At 39.8% G+C, this 22,624-nt stretch overlaps 1 protein-coding gene across 1 annotated transcript in view; it reads left to right on the top strand.

Annotated features, from left to right (window-relative positions):
- The window catches only part of CLVS1 (clavesin 1), a 101,335-nt gene that overhangs the window by 14,989 nt on the left and 63,722 nt on the right, over positions 1-22,624 (top strand). Inside the window, exon 3 of the mRNA XM_026113922.2 lies at positions 18,754-18,928. Within this exon, the coding sequence (XP_025969707.1) occupies positions 18,754-18,928 (175 nt within the window). The remainder of the gene's footprint in view (positions 1-18,753; positions 18,929-22,624) is intronic.

The following is a 22,624-nucleotide window of genomic DNA, read 5'->3' as shown; positions in this document are numbered from 1 at the left end:
TCACATATATTACTGCTTACAGAGCAAATTATTTGTAAATGGAAATCCTGAAGTATTAAAGAAAAGTAAGGATCAGGAATTGCTCAGGAACAATTGTTTTGGGAAGGAAATTGGATCAGGAATTGTTTTGAGGAAATAATTTTCATCAGGAAAATCACAGTTTGTAAAACAAATAAATACATTCCTACATACAGTTTCAATGAGACCTGAAGCAGGATTTCTCATAACCACAAACGTACCCTATGTGCTAGATTACAAATATTCTTCCTCATATTTCCTTGCTTCCTCAGCTGCACCAAACCTGAGCCCTCATTTCATCAATGCATATAGACTAAAACTGAACTTTTTGAAAAAGTGAGGTAAAAGGGCCTCTTTAGCTGTTAGATTGAGAAAACTCTTTACTAACTACTGCAGCTGTTCCTAGGTCTGCCACTGCCTTCTAATATATCCTACTTGTACACCTGAGAGATGGGAGTTTGGGGTGAATGAGTGATTCAGCAGCAGATGTTCATTAATCCTCCAAGTAAAGATACTTCCTTTAAGTTTGTTCAGCCAGAGTAAAATTTATTTCTGTGTAGAGAGCCAGCACAAGGATTATCTCCATTCATGACACACAGGCTGCATATTGACCATCTGCAAATAGGACATTGGGGTAGAGGGACACAAATTTGTCAGCTGTCTTTTGCAGCAAAATGGTAGTTAATTTCTTTCTTGATAGTTAGACCGTTATGCCTCAGAAGCTGTCATATAGCTCCAAAAATTCTGTAAGGAAGTCAGAGGGAAAAATTACTTCTTTGTTTGCTACATATATTTCCAAACCAGCTGCTACCCGTAAATTCTCTTTTATTACCAAGGATTCTCAAATGCCAGATACTTACCATTCTGCAGGAAAGCATACAGAGATAGGCTAAAGGGCAAGGAATTACTCTGGCATATCAGTAAACCAACAGCTGTAAATATTTTAAAGGATTGTGATAGAAAAAATTACATCCTTGCTGAGAATGTTTATAGTGATGTAATTACAATGATATTATCACCAGCAAATCCTGTTGGTATGAATGAATACGCCTCAGATGCTGATTATTCTAATATATTTCAAGCATAATCTCAGTTGCTTAATAGAATACCAAGGAATAAACATCTGTTGAGACCGATTTATAGTCAGGCAAACTGTGGCAATAACTCAGCCTCATAGTGGTTTATTATGAGAGATTATTGCTGAAATATGATGAGCCCTACCACTAGTGTAATTTTTACAAAGCAAGTCTTTGTTTGGCTAGGAGGTATTGCTTCTGTGTCAGGAGATGCTTCCAGTAATGTGGACTGAGGTTGAGGCTGTGGTTCAAATGTCACAGTGACCAACAACTACCCAAGTAGTAAAAAATATTAAAAAAAGACTAGTTGTTGTTACATCATCACATTACTGAGCTAGTCGGAAAGGTTAGCAGAATTCAGGGTAGGAGAAGTGTACCATAAGCAAAATTTTGGGGAGTGACAGATGTGGAAATTAAATGTTGGACAGAGAAGAGGAAAGGGAGTTTTGTCCTAAAATGTTTTAATTTGCTTAGAGGAGGCAACTTAATTCAATTCCTTCCATTTGTTGTGGAAGCTAAGTTTGGGAAGACAATTCTAGCCCATATAAATGACAGAAGGATGACATACAAAAATGACAGTCTGGGATAGGGCTGAGAGGGGAATCAAAGAAGAGAAAGAAAAAAGTCTGAAAAGGAGGAGGAAAAACAACAGCTGTGAAAGTTCACAGAGACTTTATGTTGAAGAACAAGACAAAGCTGATTGAAGGAAAAAAATCTAGGAGGTATGTGGGTATGGGGAGGGAAATCCAATGCATCTTGAGAGGGAAGAGAAGGTACCAGCAGGAATGATTGGTGCTGGGACCCGGACTCCCTGGAGACTTGTGAAGGACACTGCCAGGGCTGAGACACAACTGGCAGAGCTGGCCAGGGGGATGACAAAGGGAAATGAAGGGCACACTGGAAAGTGGCTCTTTCCCATTTCCCTCATATGCAGAAAATAAACCAAATCCAACCTCCAAGCTTTATAAACCAGAGAAAAGGACAGACGATTCAAAAGAATGCACACACAAAAATACATGCACAATACGCGCGCACACACACACACACTCACTTTCACCTCTTCCCACAGCCTCTCAAAAGACCAAAATGCAGTGTGGAGGTTTATATCTGGACAGCAGATAAGGGAAACTGTACCCAATTGTGATATGGAAGATGTAGAAAATGACCCATGTTCTTACATGGGCTGTGTGTGTCAACCTTAAGACTAGGTTCAGTAAAACAACATTATATCCTAACTATATCAACAGAATAGTGTGAAGCCAAATGACATGACATCTTACTTGGTTCTTTGTCTCTTCGACCCTTGGGAATAATTGGTAACCATGAATATTCTTATGAATATAGGCACTTTTCAAGCTGAGACTTCGTGGGAAGAGATGAGAATATTTTTTGTCAGAGCTTTTCCTAAATCAAGTTTTGCAAATATCTGATATTCTGGACAATTTCTAACTTGTCAATCTAAATAAAATGGGTTAAGGTGAATTCATGTATTAGAGCAGGAACAGACTGCAAAGAGTCAGGGGAGATAAAGCTATAATTCTCTGACTAGCTATTTAATAGGCTACACACACAGAACAAGCATTAGAGATTAGTGAAGTTACAGAGATGGAATCCTTCAATACACTTGCTTTTTTTTTTAATTCTAATAATTTTTTGATATATTATTTCCTGAGGCCATGAAGCATTTTAGACTCTGAACTCTGAGCCTCTCCATATCAATTGCATTTAAAAAATAATTGCCTCTTACAACAGACCTTGGCAGGTGTGGAGTATTCTCCATTTGTCGCACCTTCAGAGCAGCCCAGGGTGGGGGTTGCTTGGGAACGCCTGCTGTCAGCAGACCATGTGATGTTAAAGGACTTTACAGCAGACAAGAATTTGGTCAGGATGTACATGGTGTGGGTGGTGGGAGCCTGAGCTCCGTGAAAGCTGAACAGCACAGCAAGGTGAATTCTCACTTGCTCCCAAGTCATGTTGCTTCAGGTTGCTTGTCGGTTTTATTGAGGCTGAAGAGGAGGAGGAAGGTGTCAGCTCCTGTGCCTGCACTGGAAAGCATACCCCTACCATGTATCTTGTGAAGGTCTTGAGAACAAAGTAAAAGAAGTGATATGACAAACCATCAACCATAGACACCTAAAAATGTAACCCACAGGGGAGAGAAGGAGGTGGGGAGAAAGTGTGGAGGAGTACAGGCATTCCAGTAAACCGTCTTAACAAAAATAAACTTGTTAAAGCTCTTCAGTACGAGGCATTTTGCCTCTTTTGACATGGGCAAGGCAATAAAACAAGTGGAACAGCACAATTAATTTGCCAGGACAAGATACTCGATACCTAAAGAGAAGAAAATGGGATCTGTCATTGAGGAAAGGGAAATTCTTGTCTTAAATTCTACTTGCACTCTCACAGCTGCAATTTTTAATAAGCACAGGAACCACAGGGTCAGTAATAAATACTATCTCTTGCTCCCAGACTATGATAATCTCTGCTCTGGAAAAATCCTGAAGGGTCCATTTGTAGCAGGGCACAGAGGGCAAAGCCAGCCAGTCTGTCTCCTTCTGGAACTGTTTTATCTTTAACTACCTATTTGCTGCTCATGCTGAGCAAATTTGCTGCAGCAAAGATTCATTTTAAATGAAAGGTAAAATGTAAATATCTCCATTGGTGCTATCTCCTTTTGGAAAGATGGTATCACTTTTCCACTGCAGACACACAGTGGATGGAGCATGTCTGTGCATGCATTACTATAGTTGAGGCAATTTATCTTTCATACAAGCAGTATAAATCACATCACCAAGTAACATCATGGTGCTATACAGATCAATAACAATTTATTTGAAAAACAGATCTGGATTATTTATCCCATAATGCATCTTTAGGGGGCTGAAATTCAGGATTTGATTGAAACTGTAAAATTCTAAGTTGCTGCTTTATATAGAAAAAAATCATACTAATTCATCCCATTTATTTTAATTGTTTTCCTCTGAAATTAACAATAACTAGATTTTATAAAATAAGAATCTTGGGTGCAATGAAAAACAACCTCTTGATGCCATGGCAGAAATAGTGACAGGTGAAATGATTACCTTTTATTTTTATTTTTTTTTTTTTTTAAGTTAGCATATCAGTGTACATGAGAAACAGTATTTACCTTTCAGAGGCAAATCAAAATCTTTTGCCATTTCAACCTTCCCAGCTTGCAAAGTATTCCAGCCCCCTTGTTAGAGGTCTGGTGCTGGCTTCTGTTACAATGAGGATTTTGGACCAAAGGGACCTTTGATCTGACCCATGTTTTTATGTACCCTACAAGAGGCAGAGTTGATGGCCTGTAAAAGCAGGCAGCAAAAGCCTTTTTTGCCTTTTTAAACCTGTGTTGCTTCCTTCAGTGAGTTGCAGTCAATGTCACAAACTATCCCCAGTGCCTTCCATGTTCCTCCCCATAGATAGCCCTATGCTCCCTCCCACAGAGCCGGGATTACAGCTCTCCTGGATTTATACCTGTGTCAGTGCAAAAACTGCATTCTGTACATTCAGATATGAATGAAGGAGAAGAAAAGAGCAAGCAAGCACAATGTCACTGCTATGACATGGCCAGGGACTCGTGCTTCAGTCGCCAGTGTTAATCCTTTCACCCTTTTCTCCCTTCCAACTTCCTTTCATAGTAGATCCAAACTGCAAGTGCCTAAAGCAGGGCATGGCTAAGCTGGAAGTGGAGGGACACCAGAGCGAGAGTTGGTAATTTGGAAGTGCAGAGGAACATGAGGCAGAAAGAGTCAGGCTGACTAAACAGTACCCTGGCAGGGCTTGGATTTCCCCATTCGTGTCCCCAGTTTTCCCCCAGAGACTTTGTCTGAGCATAACTAAGATTTTGTGTATTTCACCAAGGATCTCAGACACCCAGCATGGACCACGAGTCAGCTAGGCCAGTAATCCCAGTCATGTGCCTAAAATATGCACAGATCAACCTACAGCACATATGTGATGCATATGACCCTTCAAAGTGCTACGGGATGTGTTAGCACAGAGAATTATGTATCTTGAAGTGTTTCTGACCAGGTAATTTCACACCAGAGCACAGCAACCTTACCTAGGACATCTCCATACTCTCCTATTATCTTGGACCTGTGATCCTCTAAGTTGTTCTCACCTTGTGAGGTTTCTGAATGAGAATGCATGGTCCTGTTTTCCCAGGGATAATCCTGTCTGTTGTGTAAGTACAAAAGGAGAAATGTGGTTTACATCTGAAAGAGAAAAAGACTACTGAAAAACCCTGCTTCCAAATACACCTCCAAATACATTTGAAAACTGTGATAAAAAAGGAGGAGGAATAAACTCTGACCTAGGGAGAAACTGTAGGAAATCATTCCATTTGTTAGGTTCTCATTTACATGTAAGACACTTTTAGTCAGTTGCTGCAATTTAAATTCAGTTTCACTCTGATAAAGCCTGCGATTCTGTTTGAATAAAAGAGCTATTGAAAGTCTGGGAAAGTGGTAATTTGTGGACACCTTAGCTGCAAATGAATGTCTTTCCTGTTCTCAGCATCTTATTATTATTCTCTGCTAAAACACATACACAGGTACAAGTACACTCACTTTCTTCAGAGCATATTTTACATGATTAATTTAGATGTAATTCATTATCATTGCCTCAAAACAGGCATATCAGATGTAAACTCCGTGTTAAATGCCAATGAGCCTTTTGAGACACCTGGCATACCTGTCATTACTGCTTTAGTCCTGGATGATACTTTTGGTTGCAGTGGGCTTTTCTCACCTCCTGGTTTGTTAAATAAAGTGTTCATGGTCAATTAATGAAGAAAAATTGACTTGGCACAAAAGGATTTGGGGGTAAATTGTGGACTGCAAATGGAATGATTCAGTAAGGTGATACCATTGCAGAAGCAATGTGTCTTTCTGATCTCTATTAGCAAGAATGTTTTCTGCAGGATACATACACCTTTACTCACCTTAATTGACTTGTAATGTGAGCTAGTACTCACATTACAACAGGCAAATCAGAGCTAAGTCTAGACAAGGGAAAACAAGAAGTCTGGGAAATATGACTACATAAGAAAAACTGAAAGAAATGGGATAGGGATCTTCCTATACATATAAAATTTTGTCTTAATAAAAGGTAGTAATGACAAGTTGCTCCCCATTTCCATGAGGATGGGAATACAGAACAAAAAGAAAATTAATTAATCTGAAGAAAAGGAGATTTGATATCTCAAAGTTATAAAACATTTTCTAACGATTAAGCTGGTTCAAGACCTGAACATGTCACTGAGGCAGTGTGTGGACTGACCATTGCTGGATGTTTTACTGAAGAAGTCAGAGACAGCCAGGAGTAATTATGGTGATGCAGTGCAAGACATGTATGGGATACTGTCAGGCCACTTCCTACCCCTTATTTCTAGGATTAGATTAGCTTTGCCAAAAGACTTAACTCAGAAGATGCTTTGAGCTATCTTGTGCTTTAAGAACATAAAGATTATATTCTAAAACTGCAGCACACTATCTTGTATATAAAAGATGTTGTGTAAAAGCAATTTTCCTTTCTGGTATTCTGAATACATGCTGAGTATTTTATGCCTCAATTATACTTGAAAATGGATAGTTCTGATATTTAATGATGTTCCACTGTCATGGTTTCCTGTGCTGGAACTGTGCCTCCCACTCACTGTACACTAAGGGGGATAATGGTTGAAAAAGCCAGTTGTCTCCAAGGTCTTTTGTGTCTATCTTGCTGGATTAGGACCTGTTTGAAACTACAGCCTTCTAGTTTTGTGCAAAGGTTGCTGTGCCTGTGATGTGCAAAATTAGTGAATATTTATCTAGGTAGTCCTTCTGGAAAAGCCGGTCATGATCCCAATAAAAGAAATTCAAAGAAATTAGGCAAGTACCAGTGAACAAATTTTGGCAGGAGGAGTATGCAGATGAGATGAGGGAGAATGGGTTTTCCCATGTTTGTCTTTCAGAGGTGTCAGGTGTTTCCATGGGTGGGTGGTTCTGAAATAAGGAGCCTGGCTGTTGTGTGAAATGCCACAATGCAGCCACAGTGTTGGCCACACCTTCATGGAGCGAATGCTCCAGCCAATGTGGGAGCCACGTGGCCTTTCCCATCAGCTGCTGCCAAGGGGAATAGCACAGGGCGGGCATTCAATGCTCTGGCTACCCCTGCCTGTCAGCAGCCCCATCCCTATATTCAAGGAAATTTATTTAATGTAAAACCACCTTCATTTTAATTCTGAATTACACTGTCATATGGTTCTGGTACAGCTGAGTGTCCACCCTCTAAGACCTTAAATATACTTCTTGAATGACCAAGCTGGAAATACTGACTGCCTCAGTAGGGTGGGTTTGAATCCTGAAGTGTTTACTGTTGCATCCCATTCAACAGTACTAGAGCCTGGGAAAGACAGACTGTGAATAGTAAAGGTTGTGATTATTATTATGCAGGAGAGTAAGCTTAGACAATTGTCAAATGTAATAAAATACGCACAATTATATGCACAAACTTCAAATGAAGTTACATCAAAACTCTTACCTAGTCAATCCAGACTACTTTTGTGGTCTTGTTGATCACAGCATTTATTTTGCTATGCATATAAAAGGATGCTGCACTAGTGCTGGCCAGTTTGTGCTCACCAGCAACCAAACCAATCTCACACATGATTTGGTTCTTTTTTTGCTACCAGGCAAAAGGTGGAAAATCTTTGGGCCAGGTGCTTCTCTTGCTTTTAACAGTTTGGCACTGTAATAATACTGACCTCAGTGGATTTGTATTGGGGATATGCTCCTAACCTGGGTCCTATCATACCAAGAGCTATAAACAAACATAGCAAGGCTCAACCTGTTTCAGAAAGTTTTCAGTCTAAATGGACAAGAGTAAAAAAGCATTAACTTCCTTCCCTAAATGGGGAACAGAGTATGAGGGTGCTGCATGGGTTGGGGGCTCCCTAGTGCCGGTGTTGGGGGGGTGCCAGTGGGACAGAGCTGGGTCTTGCTGCTAGGGCCTGAGGGAGCAGGGTCCTGGGGGCAGCTGGGGTAGCCCCAGCCCTGGAGGGTGTCAGGCACTGCTGAGAGGGCCGGGGCTGTAAAAAGGCTGGGCCAGGCAATCGCTTGTGAGTTGGGGTCTGGATAAACGAACACGGCTGAAATGCAGCTTTATACGGTTTATTTGGTTATCAGTCTTTTATTTCATTTCATTTATTGACATATTCTGTCAGTGAAATCCAGATCTCCCAACACAACCTCTACCAGCTGGTTTCCATGTAGGAGGCCTGACACCGAACGAATCTGTGATAAACCTGGAGAATGTGTGTGAGGAGACATATCCTTGTCTAATTCCACTCGTTAACATTTAACCAGACTGTTCACTCTTGGCTGGGGATCATAGCACATTTTATATCTTTCTAAAAATTCTGTAAGGTCTGGAGTCTTCTACAGATATGTTTTGTTTCCATTTTCAGTGTATTTCTGTAAACAACAACAAAAAGTCTGTTCTGTTAAGGGAGAATGATGGTTGCTATGCATTACTTTCTTCAGTGATGTTCCATGAAAAAATGGCTCACATGAAAACAGTTAATTTTTCTTGAACTTCATGGCACTGCATATTCTTTTCAGCATAACTGTGCAAAGCATTTTGTTTGTGGCTGGCAGCATCATGATCTTGGACACTTTTAACAGTCTTATGAGTCTTTTCTACTGTAAATCTATGCAGGTTCTTTTTTTTCCAGTTTTCTGGTCCTTCTTCCCTGTTCGGCTGAAGCATTATAGTAAATTTTCTTCATAACTATTTTTGAGCAGACGTGGTTAATTTTTCCTAGACTGCTGTCTTACGATTCTTTATGGCATCTGTTTTGAGCTCCCCAATGATCATTTCTACATCAGTAATATCAAGTTTCTCCATCTTGTCTGCTATATCAAAGTTGCATATTGTTCCAGAGGGAAAACTCTTTGATATATAACGCTTGACACATCTTTTCATTTGTTTGTAAGAACTCGTGAGAATATTTTCATGTCTGTCTTTTATTGTCCCATAAGGGCTCCTACCAAAATCATTTATAACCCTTTTTGTGATTGGCATCATTTTTGTACATCTTTTTCCTGGCTACCACCTCCACTGTCTAGATTTGCCTATCAATATATGCTCATTTGCCTGATTTTCTAGCCATTTTTGGTGTTTACTGGGATATACCCGTGTATCTACTTTTTGTCACATCTTTTTCTCATGTGTTGATTTCTTTTTGCCCAGTACCTCTGAAGAGGTTCAGCTTTGGACATTTTCCTTTGGTGATTTCATCCCACATGGCTTCATCAATCTGTTCTTCATGTTGTTCTAGCAAAACCCTAATATGCTCTCCACCAAACAGGCATAGGTACTGCCGAGGTTCTCCACTCCTTTTATTTTACTAATATCCACCTTTTTTATATCACCCTCTATATAATGATATAGACCTCTATAACGTATAGTGCTTCAAATGGCATTCTGGCTGGAGAGATATTGTAAGTCTGGAGACTATGATTCTTCTGACTGATTTCTTTGAGAATCATGTCTTTGATTTCATTGGTGGCTTGCTCACATGTGTTCTGCTTTTCACTTTCATTCCTTTCGAAAGGAAGAATAAAACATGGTCCCTCTTGTTCTCCATTATACCATCTAGTGATACCAAAACTGTTTTAAAAATCTTTAAGTGGAAACATACATTCCTATGACAAGATGATTTTGCCAGTGAAGGTCCATAAGCCATTCTCCATCAGATTCATGTAAAGTATTTCTGGACATGCCACTGTGGCAGGGCCTGTAGCTGTCTGCCTCCATGTGTGCATTCATTTCACACATGCAAAGGAGGGTGTTGCATTGTTGCACTCACTCTACAAAGCCTGTTGGGATGTTGTATTTTATTTTTCTTTTTCTTCATGTTATGCATTTATAGGGACATAGTACCACATAACTGTCATGTTCACACAGTGTCTGGAATTTTGTGTACAGGGTTCTTCTCCAAACAAATTCTCAGTTTGCCGTAACTGCTCACCATACTCAGGACAGCCTTGCTCTTCCTACTGAGCAGAATATCATTTCTTGAGCCTGATGCAGTCTGCTCCCAACCATCTGGACTCATTTAATTTCCAACTTTCCTATGATTTCTGCTGATTTTCTTCAGCCTGTAGCATCATATGAACCTTCCATAAATCTTTACATATTGAAAGGGACACTGAAGCAGAAGGTTTTTTGAAGTGCCAGCTAAGTTCCCTAGCTTACACTGGCAAGTTTCAACTCTCCTCTGTAAAACACACCAATTGTACACTACCTGTGGATCTAAAGATCTCTCCTCTAACCTTAGAGCTTGCACAAGGGGTTCAGACTAGATACTAGAAGAAAAGAGGTGACTTCATGCATAGTGTTTGGGTTCACTATTAGTTTTTGATTACCAGCTAAAAGTTCATTACTGTAATTTCAAACACACACAAGAAGTCTGCTTCTTATCTGAACAGCTAAAACTTTCCAACAGAGATAGAGAAACGAGTGATTTCAAATGAACTGTCAGGCATTCTGCTAAATTTTGCAGAGCTTTCAGGATTAATGAGTGCTCTATGAATAACCAGGTGCTGTTTGAATATCCTCCAACAATAATATGACCTTTGTAGTTCTGAACTCAGCACTTTCAGAATGTATGCATTAGTGAGCTGTTATGGTTTTTACCTTTGCTATTTGATCTAGTCTTCATTGAGGTCACTGCTGTTGGAGTGACTGATTGCAAAAAAAGAGGGTAATAAAGTAATTTTGTTAGAATTGTCTATAGTAAAATATGTAAAAATACTATTTGGTTAGTTAATCAAAAATATTCTGGAAAAGTTCTGTATAAGAATCTTTTCAGGAAACCTAATACCTATAGAAGTGAATTCTTGCCTTGCACATAAAAGCGGGCCTGAAATTCCAGGCAGAGAATGGGATTTGTAAGTGGCAAAATCATGCTACCATAGTGCCCAGCAATAATAATCCTTCAGCAGACACAGGTGAGACGAATGATGAAAAGAGTAAATGAAAAATGTTGCAGATTAGTGAAGATTAACAAAAATTGTGGAAAAACTTTGCAATGACCTAGTAAAGCAGAACTTATTACATGATGAAGTTGAAGTGCAGTGCAGAACATATTGGGTTTTAATATGTGGCCATGTCCTGTATGCAGACTGAATGGGTGATGTTGTTTGTACCTTCTTATAATAATAGAAGAAAGAAGGTGTGTAATTGCTTTCTGTGATTAAACAGTAAACTTAGAATGTTCAGAAGAAAATCTTTTCCCTTTCTATAATGAAAAATTAACTTGAGGAACTCACTGATGCAAGAAATTGAGGCAAATAGCTTAGCGAGATGCAAGAATGGATTGCAACGCCAAGAGGGAATAAGAAAAGGCTATGCAATCGCATGAAATAGGATAAAACAACAGAAGTCATCAATCCTAATGCTTCCAACCATAAGCCGTTCATGTACCTAAGCATTAGCAAAGAAACTTTGGCACTTTTCTTATTTCATTATTACTACAGCTGTGCTTTAAGGGAACAGTATCCTCACAACAGTGGTAGAAGCATGGTAGGAGATTAAAACCTGCCTCTTGGAAACAATATCTGGAGCTGAGGACCATCAGTCTATTCCCACACATCATCTCCTAAATTTCTAGGTGGAGGCTACTAACCGCAAACCGCCAATGACTCCCCGAAGCTGCTAACACTGGAATGCACATGTTGTCTGTCTTCCCCAGGCTCCTCACAGTGCTCTGCAGTGGCTCTGTAGCAGTGGTTGAGTGACTGCATTTAGTGGCATAAATGTAGGATTTTTAAGAACTTCCACAGAGTCATAAGCACATGGCCTGTGACTGTCACTTATTCCTCCTCAACAGAGAAATTTGCATAGTATACAAATGCAGCATTGCTCTGAGTGCTAAAAAGCCAAAAAATAGCCAGTGTGTAGTTCAGAAATACTTTATCTCTTAAGAAACAGAACAAATCCACACCTGGAGGAATGGTCATGTTGCGCTAAGATTCAATCCCAGCCTTTACCTTCAGCAGCAGAGCTGCAGAGCAGAGCTGCAGACTGCTTGGGAGCAGCTTCACCCTACACAGTCCTGAGCTTTGCCAGCAGCCCGGCCAAGCAGCTGCAGTCCTTGTGCTCTAATGCTAAGTATGTGCTCTGACAGGTTGCAAGAACCTTGCTTGCTCCGTTTGGTACCAAGGTCCTGGAGAGCTCGGGGAGGGATTTTTGCAGCTCTCAGAGGTATAACAATTTTATACATCCTCTTGGATTGATTCCTTGCAAGCTGGTGGGACATGTCCCTCGACTGAGGCAATGGGAAGAGCAGATGCCACCTCCCCGTTTCCCTGCGTGTCCCTCTTTGAGAAAGCTGGCCCCACCAGAGGGACCAACGAGCTTCGCTGCCTGTGCTCTCCCTCCCCAAACATAGGAGCTGCAAAGATCCCTGGTTCTCAGTTGGGAAGGGTCCTTGCGCAGTCATACTAACGTCAGGGACAAAGTAATCATTTGGTAAGTGTGCTCACAATATGAATGAGTGTATGTAGGAAGAGATTTGTAACACAGACTTGAAAGCAGAGCGTGTAATTCAGGCGCTAATGGTTGCTATGGAGTTCAACTGAAGTAAAAAGTGGGAGCGAAAAACTCATAATACTTGTATATAAAAGAATCTGAGACAGAAACATAACATGTTGAATATTTTTATACCTTCAAGAATGCCTCTGAGAGGCAATTTTTGCATGATAAAAGAATAAAATGGTGCAGTTCCTTTCTGCAGGCAGTTACATCTCCCCTTCTCCAGCAAAGGCTTCCAGCTCACCCAAAGCAGGAGTTCAAAGCCAGCCACATATCTGTGGGTGACTGGTGTCCATTCAGAGGGGTAGATCTGTAGTGTTGTTAAATACAGTTGTGGTCTCATCTTACTCAACTCTACTCTTTGTATGCAATGCATTGTTGGACTAGGCATTTCCAAAGAGAAAATTTACTCTACTTATCTATCTAGTCTTTTTATTCTGGATCTGAAGTTACTTGGGAATTTTATTTATAGCCTCACACAGATGCTGTGGGGAGAAACTTGCTATCTTTTCATTACAAAGCAGAAGAGCTGCCTGTCTGAAGCTGACATACTGGAACAGCCTTGGATAGCTACACTGGATGTGACAGAAGAATAATTTGGAGCCAGGACATATTAATTTAATGCAATCTGGTTTTTACTGAATTGAAGTTTTATATGCACATATTCTGGTTCTACGTGGAAATGAAAAAAAATGTAACTTAGTATGGCAGGACAAAGAAAGTGTTGATGCCTCATGAAATAAGAAAAGAATATCATATTGTTGTGTAAGAATTTCTCCAGTTTGTGTACTAGTGAATTATTCATGTTTCTGCAGATAATGACTTGAAATAGCTTTGAATTGTTCCACAAATAAAGTTACTTGCAACTGGTCAAAATATTTGTTGTGAACATTTGCTCTGAATGCAACCCCTTTTCTTTGTGAATCCTAGATAAGTCTTGTGAATTTCTGTGCACATCTACACTCTTCAGAGCTCAGGCAGATGATACAAACAAGCCCTTTTCAGCACATGAGTCAGCTGTGAACTCCTCTGTTCAACTGTTCATCTTTTCTGGTGTGGGATTAGTCAAGTGAGTCCCCATGTTTATTCAAGATCCTTCATTTTGCAGTTATTCTTCAAGGTTGCAGTCAGCCAGGGACTGCCCTGACATGCACAGTTCATACACAGGGCCTTTCCTCATCAAAAGAGCTTGAAATGTGGAGATCGTGTATTGCAGTGTTTGGACTCACTCTTGTTTCACTCTGATACCAGGGAGGCAGTGTAGCTATTTGTGATCTGTAGAGTTTGAATCAAGACATGAACCTGCAAGGACTGGCCTGGGCGGTTCTTTGCAGCAGAGACAAGTTTTAAAATTCTAAAATAAATATATATGTTAAAAAAAAAAGTTTTTTTTAAGAATACATTTGGGAAGTTAGGCCTTTCTTAGTGATGAGTAGAACAGGGAGCTTAATCTGCTGAATTAAGTGACTTTGTATAATCTACAAACTCTGCTCCAAAAATTGGCGCTCTTTGGATTCCAAGGGCTTCTTCATGAGTAGCATAACTTGGCCACATGTGGGAGCGATTCAAAACTTTTCTTCCTGGGTTCTCTCTCCTCAGCACTGCACTTCACTTACTACCGTGCTGTTCATTCCTGGCCCTAAGCCTTGCCTTACAGCTTCTTCAGTTTTGATTAGCTTAAATACTTTGGGGTAACCTGAAAATATTTTCCTGGTTGTTCTTCTTTCCACTTCCTCTTCTCCATTTTACTCCCAGTAGGAATACTCCAAGTCACATCCCGACAGCTTTCTCCCACACTGGAAGCTGAGCATGCCTTTCTCCTCCTTGCTGGTGGTTTATGGTGCAGGGAGGAAAAAAAGCAAGATGTGGTCGCTTACCTGTTTTCTATCTATGCCAAAGCTTTGCTTGCATCACACTAAATGGTCTAGTCTCAGCCATAACATTTTTGTGAGGTATGCTCTGCTGCCTTCTCTTCCTTAGGTGTTCAAACAGACTCAGTGAAACCAGCTTTATTTTACTTATCCTTTTGTTAGCTTATGTGAAATATGACATTGTAGCAAGTTCACTTTTATGTTATGTTTAAAAAGTGATAATTTCACCCAACTGGTATCCCAAACAGCCTGTAGCAAGTAAATAAATGCCTGCTATCTGCATTTCTTTTTAACTATGCCACTTTTTCAGTATTACGGGAGAGATGCTCTTATGGTATATTTGCTTAAAAATACTAAGCTGAGTTGCCTGTAACTCCCCAGGTAACGATATTGGTACAAATTTTGTTAGCCTGCTGTCTTGAGGGACAGTCAGGACTTTTATTAACAGTTTGCTTATTTTGCTTAGTACCAGTTAATCTTAATGGCTTCAGCTACTAATACTTTACATTTTTACTTTTAACAATCTGAATAATCTAATTAACTGTGCTTACATGCTTAAAACAGAGCCTGTGCTTAAATGTTTTGTGAGGGTAATCTGAAAAGCCTTTACTGATGCTCTTCCTCAGAAACATATCACTTTCTTGCAGCATCTCTTGTTTGACCCCTTATTCTCCAACAGTCCCTCAGCTTTATTTTCCAGGTATCTCCTCAAAATGACTGGTGGCAGAGACAGGCAGATGGATCATTTAATTTCCCTACAATGTCTTTATTCCCTTTAATTGTTCCCATTGCACCCTGGTACTCCACTGAGCCTTTTGATTCTCTCGCAGCCTGCTTACGCCTCTTATAATTAAGTAATTTCTTCTTATTTATTTTTCTGTTATGCCTTTGGCTAATCTCTCCACCAAAGCCCTCAGCTGAACCATTGTCATTTTTGTTTTACGTTATTGTTCTTTACCACTAGCTTCTGTTGGGGGAACTTCCCATTTTCCAAAGGATATCCGAAGAGCCTCTTCTGTGGTACCTTTCCATTCAGCCAAGGCAAATAGGCTCTTTCCCTCCCCTCTCCCTTTTGTCATTCAGGGGCATGTGCAAACCTTTTGTAACTCATTAATGGCTCGCTTCAGCAGGCTCCGTGCTGAATCTTTACAGTACCTTACACATTTCCTTTTGTGCAATAGTAATTTATTTCAGTTTTTTGTGAGGGGGTTAGACTGGAGAGGGGGAAGGGGTTGGAGAAGGAAAGGGAACATTAAGCAAAGGAACAAAAGAGATGGACTAATAGAAAGTGGCCCTGTGTTCATGCATAGAAAATAATTTGGATGCAAATCGGTCACATAGCTGAATGATTTGTCTCAGAGCCTCAAGATTAGGGAGAAGAGGGCTTCAGCCTCAAGTGGCACTCTGATTTCTATCCAGACCCTGCATTCACAAAACGGTGTGCCTGCAAAACAACCCACCTGGAGGACTTGGGTGCTGCTTTCATGTCTCCTGGTAGCTGATCTGAAAAAAGTCTTTATGTTGGCTTTGAGTTATTTCCTTTACCATGTTTTATAATCTGCAGATCCCTGGGGGGAGGATACCTTCTGCACATAGGCAGTGGGCAGACAGATTAGTTACACAGTAAGAAAACTAGGTGCCATATCTCCCAGGCAAATAATTTCCACCAAAGTTGAAGGGGAAGTATAGGCAAGTAAATGCTTGATAATCTGGTGATTTATGTAGCTGCCTGAAAAAAGACTGAAATTCCTAAGCACAGGACTGCAAGAGGAAGATTTTGCTCAGTCTCACAAAATATTTCATTATGATTTGGAGTTTAAGTCGATTACAGAAAATGCCTTGTATGCACCATTTCCATACAACATTATTGAAATCCTTATGCGACCTTTAAAAACATCAGAGGCAGCAGAACCATGAATAAGAATGTGAATGTTCTATTAAGGAAACCCCCAAAATGAGGGATGAAAACTTTTCTGACCATGATGTGGCCCTATTTTGACACTTTCAATGATAATTAGTATTCAGTTTATTTCAGGATTTCCAAATGTGGGATTAAGCTGAGTTCTGGATTATTCCATCTTCCCTGATATAACCAGAAAGCCCATCCATGAATGATTATACCTTTCTGTGTGGATGTTAACAGAAGAGTGGAGCAGGCTACGATGTGTTTGAGGAGGACCCACTGCACACCTCCGAGAGCTTCTACATGGCAGTTTCTGGGGAAGGCTGGCCCCCCCTGGATAGGGATGCTGTGAAAGAGTAACATGGGATACATTGAGTAGATGTCTAGGGGTGGGATACATTGGGATACACTGGGGTACACTGGGATAATGTGGGATACATTGAGGTCTAGCAGTACAGTTGCTTTTTCCTTACTAAAATACTAGTAATTAGAAGATGCTGCTTGAAAGTCATCACCCATTTCAGCTGGATAGTGGGTAGTATAAAGAAGTACCTCAGGTTATCTGAAATAAATTTAAACTAAAAAAAAAAAACCACACACACACAGAACTGCAGTTGCCACTCTGATTGATTGTTATCCCTCACCTTACACTGCTAAGAAAAGTACTTGCTAAGTTTATCTGTCTAGCACAGCTTCCCCATACAACTTCAAAAGGTTCAAGGTTGTGCTGTTACTGCAAATGAGGGAGGGGTGGTCTGGTACCCAGTAACAACAAAGTTGATATAGCTCTAGTCCATATTGAGACTTTTATTGTGAAATCTTTAAGCTTCATATATATTGCAAATTGCTTCTAACTATACTTTGGAGAAGTTTTTAACGTATGCAAAAAGGCATGGACCAGAAACAGGTTTTTCAAAGAGTAGTGTCTTTAGAGAAGGGGTGTACATTTCCAATCGAAACTTTCCAAAAGAAAAGAGAAAGGATAAGAAAAAAAAATCAGCATTTACTTATGATACAAATTTATCACGTTGTCATTCAGGGGTCTTGATAGTAGAGAAGATTCTAGGTTGATTGTATGTAGACTTTTTCTCAGACACAATCTTAAAAAAACGCTCCTGTAGGCTCAGATGACTGATTTTACATTGAAGAAAACAGCAGAAAAGGATTAAATGAAAATGTCCCTGGGAGAAGATGGTATGGACCCTATAGTAGGCAGTTTCAGTTTTGCAAAAAACATGGCAGCTAGCTTTTCAGACCTCATAAAAATGTGAGAATAATGCAGAAGTAAAGTGGGCTACAATATCGATATGTCACAATTTCATTTTAAAGAACTGCAAGCTGTACTTCCCGAAGACTTCCATGCTTGCTGCTCACCAGAAGAATCTGTTGTCTGTAAATCACATTATGGGGAAGGTGAGATCAGGATAGGTCCTGATTCAGCTGCCTCAGGTGTAAGTCTGGAATAAGTTTATTAATGTTGATGAACTCATGCTTTTATGGAACACATGAGAGCAAAACAGACGGAGGCTCAGGCTTTTCAGTCCAGACTTTCACATGAAAGAAACATTTCAACATTTTTTTCTCTGTTGCTTGCTATTATCTCCTTCATGGCCATGGAGATTTTAATTATTCTCCTTAAACTGAAGGAAGCCTTGTAGCCAGCCTGCTGATAGCTGCTAATTAATACAGAATTCCTATTTTGAGTGGATGCAGTTATTTTCTGTGTTGCATTTCACTCTCAAAAATACGGCAACTGCTAAACTTTATTTCACAAAAACTTTAAATCATTCCCTGCACTCAAGCAGGAAGGCAAGGCAACCTATTTGTAACCATACCATTTATATTAATATTGTACAGATTTCTTTCCATTTTTAATTTTACTTTTTATAATGGAATGAGAAAAAAAAAGTGATGGAGTATATCCAGAGGAGCAGGATTTTAAACTGATAGCCTGAATCCATTTTATTTCTCCACAGACAAATATTCTCTTAAAGTAGCTTAACTAAAATCTATTGTAAAGAATGCCAGAAGCAGCAAAGAGATTTAATTCAGGGTCTATTTTATCCACCAGAGGACAGGACTTATCAAATCAAAGAGCAAACAGTGAGTTTTGGAGCCAGAGTGCTTTAGTGAGACTTCTGAAGTAACGGTCTGTTCTAAAGAGCTCTACCAGAATAAATCCCTCATCCCCTGTACATGCCTCATCTACAGCAAAGTTGAATGTCTTGTGGTGTGAAGATAACTGCAAAAATTGATTTTTTTTTTCCTATTCTGGTTTTAGGAACTCCTTCATAGACATCCTTCGGGCAATTCTGTTGTCCTTGGAAGTTCTCATCGAAGATCAGGAGCTCCAGATAAATGGCTTCATCCTAATTATAGACTGGAGTAATTTCTCCTTCAAGCAAGCCTCCAAGCTTACACCATCTATCCTCAAACTGGCCATTGAAGGGTTACAGGTAGGTGGCGGATGAGATGTGTGCCAGCATCTTTTGTTAATACAGCTGTGGAAATAGCTCTCAGCGGGCACCAGGCTAGGTGAGAGGCTAGTGGGAGAAAATAATCCAGAACCCATTTGCATCCCATTGCAAAGTAGACTTTCAAATGTTTATTTTTGACTTTTGCTTTAATTTCAGCTGTAAATCAGTGTAACCAATATGTGTGTTACTTACTGCAGCATTAAGGATGAGTAGAGATTTGAGGTTTAATCCATCGGAGAGCTCAGGGGGATTAAAATCCAGCAACATCTGCCTTGTGGAGCTTGCCGTCCTTGTGCAAGCACATCTGCATGCAGAAGGTGGGTGGCAGGAGAAGGGGCAGCTCTCACCACAGATGGAGGTGTGCTGTCATGCTGTTCACATGGGTGCGTTTGGGTTGGAGGGAAGCAAAGAAGAGGCAGGACAGGCTCACAGTTGTGCCCTCACTCACTGCCTTAATTTGTCACAGGATTCTGCTGCATTATGGTTCAGGCTGTTCAGGGACTGCACATCCACTTGGTGCTCACAAGTAAATAGGAGCTAGGTAAAACCACATATTGTTACAGGATTAGGTGGAAAATGAGGACAAGGCAGCTGGTGCCTGATGGAGAAACCTGAGGATGAGCATAGGCTGCAGTGTTCACAGAGGACTTCAACGTCTTCCAAGCCCATCTCTACTGTTAGGCCTGGGACTTTTACTTTTAGACTTGAAGTAGTCTGACACAATCTTGTTAATTCTGGATGATTGAGAGCATCACAGGATTACTTTAGGTTGGAAGGACCTCTGGAGGTCACGTAGCCTGTCCCCTAGGGCTGACTTTAACCTTAGATCAGCCTCCTCCCCGCTCAGCACCCACATATTTCATGTGGCTACATATTTAAAGGGGAGATTTTATAAGTGATCATATTTCCATTTTATTTTTAGTACTTCTCAGGTATCCTGCAGTCATAGATACCTTAGGAATAATCTTTGTACGTGTGTGTGTGTGTGTGTGTGTGTGTGTGTGTGTGTATTTTAATCTGAAAGACTATACTAGAAAGGAGAATTTTTTCAGCTAATATTTTGGCTGACAAATTCTCTGCAATTAGATCACAATTGTCTCTACTTTATTTTATTATTACAAAATGAGGTAAAAAAAATCCACCAGCAGTTTTCAGCCTGTATTCCCTTGTGTGGGGAGTTTTCAGCTATTCTAACAAATTAGAATTTCAAGCTGTGCAATTAGTCCCTAGGACAATAACCTACCCTAGGACAATAACCTACCTTCTGCTGCGGCTACTATCCTTCATCTGGCTTCCTTCACAGACTACTACCATTCTGTAGTTCAAAAAACAAAACAAAACAAAAAAACAACAAAACCCCAGTCATACGGAGGAGAAAGCTAGGTGAAATACCCACTGAAATTACATTTCAACAAGCTGCTGTGGTACCCCATCCAATTTTTTGAATTCTCAGCTCTCCAGTAAGAGGCTTGACCAGCCTTAATCCTGCGGGACTGTCAGGCTGTCTGTCTCCTGCATGGGAATAAGAGGGTACGTGCACCTCATGGCAGCTCCAGCTTTGAACTGTGGAAAAAAAAGCTATTCCTTTAAAACCCAGTGCCTCCTACTGTGCCTCTCTTCTTTGCCATCCCCAGAAGGAGTTTACCTGGAGAGAGCCCCCAGATTACTTGCATTTGGTGGTAACAACATGTTTCTGGAAGTACAAAAAAACCTGGAAGTACCAAGGTTGATCTTATGATTATGTCATTAACTTCACATTCTGTGCTGGGCAATTTAAGGAGGCTGCATTTCCTGGTGATGGGCAGGTATTTTCTTCCTTATTTAAAGTGACATTATTGTTGTCTTCTGCATGTTAAGCAGAAATGAAACTGTCTCTCTCAAAAATACAAATTGGGATAGTGTGTCCCAGACTTTGCTAACCACTGAAGGGGTTGGCTTGTGGTGAGAGTTGTGGATGCTGCGCTGTGATTTGCAAGGTTTAGAAGCAAGCAAACAAGCAAGTTATAAAACACAGATTTAGCAAGCAATGGATTTTTTTTTTTTTTTTATCTCTCATGGTTGCTGTTGAAATAGCTTCAGTAAGATTTTGTTTTATTATTATTTTAAAAGAGCTGCTGCTACCTAATATAAAATGTATTTAAAATGTAATTGAAATGCAAGCAAGACCTACATATGAAAATGAAGAGTCATGATATTAGTTGCTTTGGAGGTCATCAAAAGTAAAACAGTCAGCTTCTACTCTCATAAGATTATGATGTCTGAAACAGATCTAGGTTGTCTTAGCTCCTTGTTATTTCTCACAACTATAATACTGTGCATGCATGGATGCTCAGATAGGCAGATTACATGACTATCTCTGTTCTTTCCAAGAAAAGATTTTGGGACACAGTAAGTGCTACATACGTACAGTGATGTGGATGGAAGGAAAATAATTCTCTCTCACAATTTCTGGTGGAGTTGAACCCGTATGTTCAAATGTTGGGATCTGGACCAGGAATTTTTAGCCTCTTTGTCTGTAATAGATTCATTTTAATGCCATTGCTGGACAATCTCACAATACTTTTGTGAAACTCTAATCGCATTCAATATGTCAGACCCTCTTTTTCTGAAATACAGACCCTCTAAGAAACAAATGGTAGTGGACTTAATAATTTAAATTTATGCATTTGGTAATTTTTTTCTTACTTTCAAGTTACATTATGTTCTCCATCCTGGTGAAGGAAAGTAATTTTTTTCTTGTCAATTCATTTATTTGCATTTATATTCTTTTTTTCTTTTTCACAAATTGCTCCTGCAATGCATTATCCCTAAGTGAAGAGAATATACATTACACAGTTCATATGATAATTCACTCTGTGTTGCAGGACCACCTCTAGTGAGATCTAAAAGATTTGCCTGCAGAGATTGCTACATAGCTATTATATAGGATGCTCAGTTCTGAACACTGTGCAAGCCTGTAAATGCACAGGCAAATGGAATATTCGTTACATCGCCATTTGGTTTGAAAACACATTTTTCTCCATAGTACTTTTTATTCTGTTTGGATTTCTATATACACTACATTACACAAGTCAGTCTATTACAACTCAATGGGACAGCTACCCTGTTTCTCAATTACTTTATTTAATGATCTAAAAGTAGCATAATGTCACTACTTTAATCAACTGTTGTGGACATTCTAAATAAGTATTTGTACAGTATGGCAATTCTAATTACACCACAGCCGTGCAAGGACAAATTTATTCTTACTGCCTTAACCATCTCTGATTAATGAGCTCTACTCTTTTATCACAAGGCAACTGCTACTGTGTGTTCTGAGCTCACACCATACCCTTTTCTAGACCTTACTGATCTTCTGAGTTTTAACACGTTAAAGATAAACTTGTCATGAGGATGTAAAGGTGGGGAAAGAGACGTATAGAAAACCAACTTATTTTGCCAGTAACTTGATGAATTTTGACTTCTAATCCTTTTTTTAAAATGTGAACAGCTTTTCCCCCTCACAGCATATTTCTTCCCTCTGTTCTCTTCATCCGTGAAGATATATTTCTCTCTGTATCATGTTGATCTTATTACTATCCTATGATTTTAGACAAAATTTAATAGTGGCTTCTGTTAACCAGAGACTGATCTTTCAGCAATTTATATAACATTTGAAAAGCATCAGTCATGAAT

The sequence above is a fragment of the Dromaius novaehollandiae genome, chromosome 2 (genome assembly GCF_036370855.1).
Source record: "Dromaius novaehollandiae isolate bDroNov1 chromosome 2, bDroNov1.hap1, whole genome shotgun sequence".
Classification (NCBI taxonomy): Eukaryota; Metazoa; Chordata; class Aves; order Casuariiformes; family Dromaiidae; genus Dromaius; species Dromaius novaehollandiae.
The sequence above is the reverse complement of the archived record's forward strand: the minus strand, read 5'-3'. Positions and strand labels throughout refer to the sequence as shown.